General features: G+C 42.0%; 2 protein-coding genes across 4 annotated transcripts in view; both read right to left on the reverse strand.

Annotated features, from left to right (window-relative positions):
- The window catches only part of tln1 (talin 1), a 37,459-nt gene extending 36,143 nt beyond the window's left edge, over positions 1-1,316 (reverse strand). For both annotated transcript variants that reach the window (XM_028417878.1, XM_028417877.1), the window contains exon 1: positions 1,127-1,316. The gene's annotated coding sequence lies outside the window, so the exon portion shown is untranslated. The remainder of the gene's footprint in view (positions 1-1,126) is intronic.
- Positions 1,317-3,060: 1,744 nt separating this feature from the next.
- Positions 3,061-10,526, reverse strand: hmgcs1 (3-hydroxy-3-methylglutaryl-CoA synthase 1 (soluble)). 2 transcript variants are annotated; one of them, XM_028418359.1, is made up of 10 exons: positions 10,385-10,526; positions 8,667-9,115; positions 8,338-8,463; positions 7,876-8,040; positions 6,922-7,090; positions 6,649-6,819; positions 6,426-6,532; positions 6,197-6,322; positions 5,927-6,084; positions 3,061-5,740 (listed from the first exon to the last, which is right to left on the reverse strand). In XM_028418359.1, exons 2-10 carry the CDS (start codon positions 9,112-9,114, stop codon positions 5,663-5,665), a joined length of 1,548 nt encoding a protein of 515 aa, XP_028274160.1. In that variant the 5' UTR covers position 9,115; positions 10,385-10,526; the 3' UTR covers positions 3,061-5,662. The 2 variants fall into 2 exon arrangements, with proteins under 2 accessions (XP_028274160.1, XP_028274161.1); XM_028418360.1 differs by lacking the exon at positions 10,385-10,526 and adding an exon at positions 9,833-9,911.
- Positions 10,527-10,669: the final 143 nt, after the last annotated feature.

Here is a 10,669-nt window from a genome sequence, read left to right on the forward strand (position 1 = left end):
TTATGCTTGAAAAATATTGAAAGAACTAACAACATCAATGTGCTGATATCATTGCAGTGGTCATGTTAATCCCAGCAGTAGGTGCACATAAAAAGCTGGACATTTTTAGATATAAAGGGGATTTTTAAATAGTAACATGCATATAGAGGAAAAGGGGAGGAAAAGGTTGGAGAAGAGGGGAGGAGAAATACACAGCCGATGAGAGGCCATAAAACAACTGTCTACATCAGGTGAGTCAGACTAAACTCAGGCAGCTTCAGAGTCCCTACAGGAAGAGATGCCAATATAGGAAATCAAAAAAAACATCATTACACTATTTAACTGTCAAGATTAAGTATATCTATCTAAATATACAACTTATCAACTTCATTTAGCTTGTGGTGACATAATTGTGACTCTTCAACACCAGCTGCATCAGAGGAGTTCCCTGCAGGATGTGACTCACAGCTCATCAGACCAATCACAGAGCAGCTTAGCCAACCTCTGACCCTGGCACAACTGCCCAGTTTAAAACACACAGAAGAAACCCACAACTGTATGACGTGCACACACAGAAAACAAAAAAAAACAAACACAAGGTGTGTAGGCTACATTTCATGGAGGCAGTCATAACATGTAGCAGGCTGCTGCCGGGCCTCAGAGAATCCATCTCCACTCATTTCAATTCAAAATGTAATTTTTGTAGGCTCTGTCACTGACAGAAGCTGACGACTGCCTGCAGATTCCTGCACCCTGCTGCACAGACACACTCCACGGTGGTGTAAGAATGTACACCCACAGGCTATATTTTCTTTCCTGCTTGTTTGGCAGCTGCATAACACGCCCAGCAGTGACTGTGAGCAGCATACACAATGAGCTGTAGGTCACAGTGTGTTAAAGGTGACAACAAATCAGGAAAAAACAAACACACGCAAACACACGCCAGCTCAGCAAAATGCCGGACAACTTCAGCTTGTTGTACGGAAACATGATGTTCCTGACAGTGACACAGTGCGCGGTGTGTGTCTGTCTGTACATTAGCAGGCCTGCTCTCAGGAACTTTTTCTCTGCTTCCACATCGAGGCTTTGCTGACGTCACAGACTTCTCGCTAAAAACTTTGTCAAAGTTTCAAACATTCAGTCTGACCTGAGCGCGTGAATCCTTTTCCCGTCGGCGGCCCCTCCAACGCTGAAAGCCACGACTGGTAACGCGTTTTCACTTATTCCCCGACTCAAAGCAACTTTTCCGCAAGGGGAAAGGCCAGAAAACGTTTTTTCTGTCTCTCTCTCTCAGTCAGCTCCCCTCCCTATCCGCTCTCGGCTGCGCCGCTCGCTGCTTGTAAACCCCACCCTGGCAGAGCGCGTCGACGTGCCGTGCGGCTGGGGCGGTGTCGCGCTGCGGTGGAGGTTCAGGGTACTGCCGCTCCACAGCAAGGCGGGCTTTGCTGTCTGACTGTCGTGGCAAAAATCCAACATGGATGTTACAGCAGGAGGCAGGTGAGCTTAAAAACACTAACTTCAAATTAATCAAATAAAAGAGAGCAGCAGGGCTGGTCTAAGGATTTTCGAGGCCCCAAAGGGGGATTTTCTCTTTGTGGCCCCCCACAATACACACACACACACACCATACATAATTAACACTAAGACTTAATGGACACACAATGATTAACATTTAAATTGAACACTGTTTAAAAAAAATAAAAACATAAAACAAATATTTTTTTAATTTTGACAAATTTAAAAATTTTCAGTAGAAATTGACAGGAAGCCACTTTAATTCACCTCATGTTCTGTGTGAAACACATGGAGGACAAACAGCAGAGCAAAATGTCCACCTCAGAGGTAGTGCTTAATGCTCCAGAGAAAGCAGCTGACATGCTCATCCAAAAGCACAGTCAAGGCTTTACTGGCTTTTTAGTTAAAACACTAATATATATAAGAATTCATCCTTGTTCAGTTTTTCAGCCTCAGAGATTGCCGCTTGTTTAGCTTATGGGGTGCCCAGATATTTCATTAGTTAGAGCAGGCGCCTAATAATAAGATGCGTGTGAAGATTTATTGCTGCACTAAAAGCTGTGACAAGAGTGCTGCTGCTACATACCGTCAAAACACTGTTACTATGTGCGGAGCAAGCAAAACAGAAGGTCACACTGGTCTTTTGGCCCCTGTCTGATGATTGGGTCCCTTTACCCCAGCACCTTCCCCTGATAATTGGAATTTTGTAGACATTAATTAACTACTGATTTAATTAATGGTACACATCATTTTTTTAATGCTTCATAATTCATTTACCAACAAGTAAGAAACAAGTTCAGAAAAATATGGATCAAAATTCATTCATAAAATACTATTAACATTCATAAATGCAAACCTGACTGTTTATTAGAGAGTGTAAATCCAACTACTTACCACCTTCCATAACCATAGGCCATTACTGAATATTATCACCTGATTCAAAGCTCAAATTATATGTTGTACTGCTGAAAACACAAAAATGGTGCCATCATGTGGTGTGATTTAGGTACAGCAGCTGAATAGAAGTGCTCATACAGGACTCGGTTATAAGGCTCATCTTTAATGTGCACCGGGGAGCCACATGAGACAACAGCTGCACTTCAACATCCATATACAATTCAACACTCTTTAGTATGCTAGAAGAAGAATTAGTAAAACATGTTACAATATTTTCAAAAATTCATCACGACTGCCAAGTGTATCCCACCAATGGACATCTTTTGGATTTATGCAGTGGATGCTATCAATAGGTATGCGTTTATGTTTGTGTGCAATTTGGGTTATTTAAATGGGAAAAATTCCAGATATAACATAAAATACTGGGAAACTTAAATGGCACGGCCTCTGCTTTCACTGTGCCCGAAATAATTACAGACTTTAAGTGTTAACCTCTGTGGCCACATGGGTCTCAGCATGAGGACACAAGGCTGGTTCATGCTGGGTTAATGCTTCTCTGTGGCTATAAAGTGTGATAAAACATGCAGCTTTGTATCAGAGGAACTCTAAATTATTTGTGGAATCAAATCCTTCAAACTCAAAACAACATCAATGAACTGATGAAAACAATCCAGCTTGTTCAGTGTCCATTTATTGTGAATCTACATGTTTATACAAACTGCTGAGATAAAATTCATCTGATGAGACCAATACATTCATATCTACATAGCATAAATAATCTTACAGTTTGTACTGTACATTACTATCAACATTGGAAAAGATAATGTGACCTTTGGGACAGGCTGTACAAACATACACCATACATGTAATAATGCAGTCATACCAAGTCCTCCCTCAGAGAAGCTGGTGTGAGCAAGGCCTCGCACCAGACTGAACCGAGTGTGCAATTAAAAAGTCTATCTGTACATTATTGGATGAAAAGCTTTGTCTACAGTTTACATGCTTATGATAAGGCTTCTCAAGTCACCTTTACATCAACTCCCCTGATCCCTGTGTGCAAATCTATGAGCCGGTCCAACTGTCAACAGGAATATGAACACACCAACACTGTTATTTAAGGCTAATGATTTCTGCCTGAGCTCTGTGTGAATGTTTGCTGCTGGCTGCAGCTGTTGTCAAAGCAAATATGTTGCATTTAAATCTTTATTAAACCACCCCCATCTTGACTATATAAAGCCCTTTAAAGCTAAGGCTTGAGTATGAATTAACATATTAAACAAATAAAGACAACAACACTGGAGCACTGCAGGTCACATTCACAGCAGCTGTGACAATTGGCCGATATGAATGTGTAGCAGTTTGGCATAATGAGAAGAAGAGATCAGTCACAGTAATTGTAACATCCGCTTTCTAATGGTTTCATAAGTTAATTTAGGTTTGACTTAGGCTATACCACATTTATGCCACTGTGCCTATTCACCTACAGGGTATTGATGAGATCGTCCTCTATGAACAGGGAATAGGGATTATTTACATCACATTTTCCGTTAGTACACTGGCGGTAATTTTGCTCTTAAACACTAACAGATGCTGATTGGTTAGTTTATACTGCAGCTGACTGTAACAAGAGATCCTCTCTTAATAAGCAGTAGTCCTCTGAAATTTCTCTCTAGAGGACCCAGTTGATTTTAGACTATATCAAGAGTGGCCCCTTTAAGACAGGAAGTACAGAGTGAAAACTGTCTCTTACAGAAACCTTGTTAAATCTTCTACTCGAGGAGCAATCTGTCATGTTTTTATTTTTAGAGACTACCTCTCTTGTCCACCATTTCTTATGCACTTCCTTTAGTGTCAGTAAAACCAGAAATGAATGCAAAGCCACATAACATTTGCAGGATAGGCTGGGAACCAAGAATCTTTCCGATTATACAGAAAAATAAATACACATTAATCTTCACTATGACTTAGGTCATACTTTACTTTTTTACTTGTCTGATATAATAGCTGAGCCAACATACATTTAATGTTAGACTGCAGCTGTGTTCGGTTGGTGGCAGGAGTGGCTGGGTGACTGACTTCAGCCTGCTGCTGTTTGCAGCCTAAACTTGTGTTGGGTAGACTTGTCAAACTATGGTAAATACTACACCTTACTGAGGAACTCTGGGTTTAAAATTCCTTAGTCAACATATGTTTTTTGTTAATGGCTGCAGCTTAATGTTTGTTGAGCTCACAGACACCGTCAGTAATGTTGTCATCACAACATTTCTCTGTGATGGGGGGTGGGGGGGGGGGGGCAGTGAAAAGGCATAGACCCTACTTGTGGCAAAAATGGTTTGTTAAACCAGTCTGAAAGTATGTAATTACAGCATCTAGCAAGTAAAACATAAAATATAGTGAGAAAGTCACCACAGGATTCAAATAGCTTATTTTGTATGTGAAGCCAGAGAAAGTTTAGTAATTGTGACTGATGACTGAAACCATTAACTTTTTTTGACAATGAACTCAATGACTTTATGTTTTACCACAATAAGCATGTTTAAGTATGCAGTACATCTTTTCAAGAACTCACTGACACTGTGGCTACAACCGTCACACACTGTTTACAGACTGAGAGAAGCTTCTGAAGCCGTCTGTGGTAGAGCATTATGTTGCCTCTTGAGTACCGCTTTTCCTGATTTTTGGTCACAAGATCACATGATTAACCTGCAGAGTCCTGAAAAAAATGACTTCCCGTAGAAAACTGAGGTAATGAACACAAACAGCAGAGTGGGGTTGGGGGCTCCATCACATGCTGTGCTGCTGCCTCGCAGCTGAGGCCCACTCCCTTTTGTTCTGTTAATGAGCAGGAGGCCTAAAGCCAATTTAAATTATGTCCATCTGCTTTTACTGTCACTGGCTGCCAACTGTGCTTAGCTGCAGTACTAAAGCCTGTTTGTGCCCCTCCCATGCAGAGGTGTCCACTTTGCACAAATATGTGCAAAACATATAAAAATGTAAACTCTGAAATAAAGGACTCTAAAACGAATTACTGTGACTCCGGTCTGATATGTTGACAACAGGGAGATGATGGGAGGGGGACATACAGGACACAGGAGTGTCTGCAGCTGTCCACAGCTGAACACTTCATCAACACACTGCTCCAAAGTAATCAAGTTTAACACAACTTTGCAGGTGACTCTGCCCTCTGACTCTTGCTTGCCATCTGACCTCTAGTGTTGTATAGTTGTTATGAACTGCTGCACCTTAACTCCCAGAGGTAAGCTCAGTGCTCTTAGTTGCTGACGGTGGCCTCGGTGCCAGCAGTGGCTGCAGGGATGCGAGGCATCTTCTTGGCTGGACTGGGGATGAGCTGGAGGAGGAAAAAAAAACAGACCATCAACATCATTTCCAGTTTAAGAGCAAACACTCCTGCCATACAGCCACATATTACTGACCACAGTGAGTTGCATTGGGCAGACTAGAAGACTCATATCTCCACATGGATTCTTATATGCACATCAAGTCAATGTCAGTTTCATACATTTAAGGCGCATACCTCATTGGCAGTGCTTGAGCGAACACGTTCTGCTTCTGCTGGCAGGTCCTCATCCAGAGGTCTGCGGGCATATTCCCTGCGGTGTTTGTCATCCACCCGTGTTAGGTACCAAGTGCCAGGAAACAGGTCCTCCACTGATCCTCGTGGGACATAGCTGGCTGTATGACCAGAATGGAAAAAAACTGTGACAATCATTTGTAGCAGGGACACATGCATGATTCCAAATATCAATACATACTGAGAATGAAATATAGGAAGCTAAAGTCATACCTAAGTGGTGTGTCTCCTCTCTCAGCTTCATATTCTCAGAGAAGACAGCAGGTGAAACCTTTGACCTGGAGTCCAGTCTAACCTTCAGGTCACACAGACTTGATACCAGTTTGTCCAAACCAGATCCTGGGCAGAGACAATCAACAAATCTCATGAATTAACAAATTACCATTTCTTCTCTCAAGTGTACAATGATGACAAGTTTTCATTTTATCCGTGTGTAACCTACCAGGGGTATGGTCCTGTGTGACTTTGAGAGAGTACAGAGTCGCAGCAAATCCTGAACCATAGGAGAAAACTCCAACCCTCTGTCCAGCTAGCTGTGAAGGTGTTTGCCTACAAAATGAAGGAAACAGATTCTTCTCATTGTACAGACTGTGACACGTTAGTTTTAAGAATCCTAATTAAATGTTTGAAATAAGTAGCTGAATTATTGCCAGACAAACACATACTGTGCAATAAGTGATGCCAGGCAGCCATAGACAGAGGGAGTGTACATGTTTCCATTCTGGTTGGAGATCAGCAGAGAAGGCTTGGTCTTCCTCTCAAACAGATCTGCACTGGCCTTCATGAAAGCCTTCTCGACATCCCGGTCAAAGTAGGTCTCCTCTTGCCGTATATCTCTGCAATCCAATGCACACACGCACACAAAAAACAAAAAACAAAATGTATTTCTGTTTTATAGTCTTTTAAAACAGATGCTGAAGAATTTTAATTGTGTATACCTGAAGGCATCAAGGCCTGTATATGGTCCCGTCTCAGTGTTGGGGCTGGGGTGGCTCAGGAAGTCATTCAGCATCAGTCTAGCTAATGACTTCTGGACCAGCTTGCAGTAGGGAGAGTGGAAGACTAAAGAGTCAAAATCCTCCAGGCTAAAGCGCTTCTCTGAACCCTCTAAGAGAAAAGATGTTTTTGTTTAATAAGTGCTACTATACTAAGAGAAGTTTTTTTCCCAGTACTAACACCTTGTCTTTCCCTTTCTTTATCTGCATACTACTTTTTTCTTGTTGCACTCTCTCCACCATGTACTGTAACTTAATCGCTAGTTAAGAGTGACCAAGCTCATTTCAATATCAACAACGGACGCACAGCGGATGTGTTGTCATGTAAATGGGAGCATGAAATACAACACAGAGCTGGCAATATTACAAATGAATTGTTTGCAAGAGTGTCGCTAATTGTCACACTGTACATGCTGGCACCTCAGTTTATCTTATTACACTTCTTCATGGTCACTGAACTTAAGTAAACTTCTTAGCATCCCTAACCCTGTTAACTAATTAGTACATTATCCGACCAGTTCCTCAAAGACACTACCTCCACAAGGAGCACCTTTCCAACAGTAGAGCAGTTTTACTGTGAAATATTAGGGGTTTTACTTAAGTTAATTCAAAAGGATTTAACTTCATTAGTCAAGAGCTGGGAGAGCTTTCGATTCCTCTGTATGTCCTACACATATAAAACACATATAAAGTGAAATTGTCAATAAAAAAGTCTTTGAATCTTTTGAATCTTTGAATGAAACATGACAGAAGAACCGAAAACAACTTAGACTTTGTTATTTCAGCTAATCTACGAACTGCTAATGGAGAACAGCCCCAGTAAATTTCTGTATGTGCTGCAAATGCAAAATACATATTTCATGTCTGGACGGCTCATATACTGCATAGTAATCCCACCTCTTTGCCACTGTGCATGGATCTTGTTGCGATACACAGAGTAGCAGCGGTCCAAGGCACTCAGGTAGCATTCTATCGACAGCTTGCCATCAACCACAGGGTATTCTGACACCAGGTCTGGCTTGTAGAAGTCATAGGCATGCTGCATGTGGGTTCCCCGTAAACCTGCAATCGTTAAACAAATAAACACTTCTACTCAGAGACAAAATGTCCCCATAATGTTTGCAATAGTTTGGGACATTTATACGATAAACATCAACACCTAATACACAACGCAATAGGTCAAATTGAGACAAGACAAACAGTACAATGTAAACAAACAGAAAAACAGCCTGACTTTATGAATGACTTTATGATGACTTGTAAAAGGACTTTGGTCAACAAGAGTAGCTAAATAAAACAATGTGCAGATAGGCAACACTGACAATCTAAGCACAACAAACGAGTTATCTGTGAACTGACCTCGTTCAAATGCCAGAGGAGCATTTGGTCCGACCAGGATGGCCACTGCCCCGGCACCCCCTGTAGGCCGGGCACTTCCTGTGGCATACACAGCTATATCCCCTGCTACTACCAAAGCATAGCGCCCTGCAAAGAAGACAAGCACTTGATTTAAAAAGTAAATATACATACAAATCATGTCTCCACAAGACACATGAATGTCACACACAAGTCATTTGTTGCAATGAATAAGGCTGATTAAGGTAATCAATAGAAAACCTTTGACTCCTGAAATTCATCATCATCTTCACAATCATTTTCTTACTAGAGACAAATACATATTCACTCACCATCCCATGAGCTTGACTCCACCCAGTTGACAGCATTGAAGAGTGCAGCTGTGCCACCATAGCAAGCATTTGTGGTGTCAATGCCCTCCACATCTGTATTACCCGAGTCCTCAAACAGCTGCATGATGACCGTCTTGACAGACTTGGACTTGTCAATGATAGTCTCTGTGCCAACCTCCAGGCGACCGATGCTGTCGTAGGACAGGTTATTCCTCTCCATCAGCCTCTGCACCACCGTCAGGCACAGAGAGTTGATGTCCTCACGATCAGAGCAGAAGCCCATGCGAGCCTGGCCCAGGCCCACAGTGTACTTCCCAGCTGCCACACCATCAAACTGCTCCAGCTCTGCCTGATCCACATATTGGGATGGAAAGTACAGTTCCACGGCAATGATACCCACATCTTTGGGCCATGGTCCCAAGCAGCTAATTGGTGCAGAGCCAGGCATCCTGAACCAGATAAAAAGGTTGATCATGTTTAGCAATAATACATTCATATGACACAGTCAACATGTTATGCATTGGAAGTTTTGGAGCGCTTCAAATGATGAAATGGGTTACTCAAAGAGAGCCAAAATGTTGCATTGTTAGGTAGGTCAAAGTACATCATATTTACACTAATATTTTCATTCATTCATTCAGTAAAGGCTCAAAAAACATCCGCTAAAACAGAATAAAATGAAATGTGACAACATGTGAACTTGTTTTCTTACATTTGACAGGTTCGGAAGTTTGACAGCTTATCAGTAAATTGGACACGGCTTATAACAATGGAGTTTCAACGTAAAGCAAAGCATGTAGTTACATTAGTCACTCCAAATGTCTGTGTCTTACAGCTAAGGTTATATGATCTTAGCTATCTGGCAAGGTTACGGAGAACGTTGAGCAGCTAGGTAGCATGCTAGCCTCGAGCGTAGCACTGCTATGACTCCCACTACAGCAGCTAATATACCAGTTTGTCTTACTTTACATTCATAAACTATCCAAACCATCGAAACGCTCGTCTCTGCATTTGCCACTGCTAATAAAACACAACGAGATACATACAAGGCTGCTAACGCTAGCTAATTACAAAGGATATAAACAAGAACAGGCTAACGTTCGCAATGTAGTAGCTTAATGTTGAATTTGGTGTTTGGCAGCTGTCATATGAACCGTTACACGTACCCAGGTAGCTACATAAAACTGCTTTTGGAGACAGGGACCAGATAAGGATAGAGCAGGAGAAAACTGGGTAAAAGGGCAACGGGATTTCCTGGAACTTAAGCAGTTTATGCCCGACGGCGTGAGGCGAGAGTCTGTCACACTGAGAGGACAACCAGTGACCACAAAACACATAGCACTGTTTTAACAAGATATACATTTTTTATCGGAGTATAATACTATGCAGAAAACCGAGTTTGATGACACGGAATAAAATGCTTCAGGCCAATTGCTATCCGGAACAAAATAGATGACGGACTCGGTTCATATCCACAACTCTCGGGGTTACAGTTGACTTACATCAGTTTAACTGACTCCTGCTTCCTGTATTTTTCTAACAGCTGTGTCATATAACATTACTAGTATAATAAGAATATTAACTCAGGCTTCTGACGACTTATAGCTTCTCTACTACATCTATACTAAACTCAACAAAATTGTATTCTGTTTGAAACGAAACACACCGTGTCTGTCTGCGGTGCTTTTTTTCGGAAAAAAAAATATGATGCTCCTCACCTGTCTGTGCAGCGAATTCCACGGACGGGAAGCGTTATTATTCCAGAGATGTTTGTGTACTGCTCAGCAGCGCCTGGCAGGTACAGGTTTATTTATGTATGACGGCGACAGGGCAGCGTACCTTCTACGCTACGGCACCTGGCTTCCCATCCAATCACGGCTCAAAGACACCATGCGGCGCTACGTAACCCTGCAGACCTCTGGGCCAATCGGTGATTAGATATCAGAACCACGCGCCAGTAGCGTATTGGCCATCCAATAAGAAGACATGTACGATGTCTGGTG

The sequence above is a fragment of the Parambassis ranga genome, chromosome 12 (assembly GCF_900634625.1).
Source record: "Parambassis ranga chromosome 12, fParRan2.1, whole genome shotgun sequence".
Classification (NCBI taxonomy): domain Eukaryota; kingdom Metazoa; phylum Chordata; class Actinopteri; family Ambassidae; genus Parambassis; species Parambassis ranga.

What these genes read in the sequence shown, in the direction of transcription:
- hmgcs1 (XM_028418359.1), bottom strand. Translation starts at nt 9,114, where the DNA reads ATGCCTGGCTCTGCACCAATTAGCTGCTTGGGACCATGGCCCAAAGAT. An exon ending in TCCTCTGGCATTTGAACGAG is followed by an intron (nt 8,041 to 8,337) that starts GTCAGTTCACAG and finishes TAACGATTGCAG; the next exon opens with GTTTACGGGGAACCCACATG. An exon ending in ACAGGCCTTGATGCCTTCAG is followed by an intron (nt 6,820 to 6,921) that starts GTATACACAATT and finishes ATTGGATTGCAG; the next exon opens with AGATATACGGCAAGAGGAGA.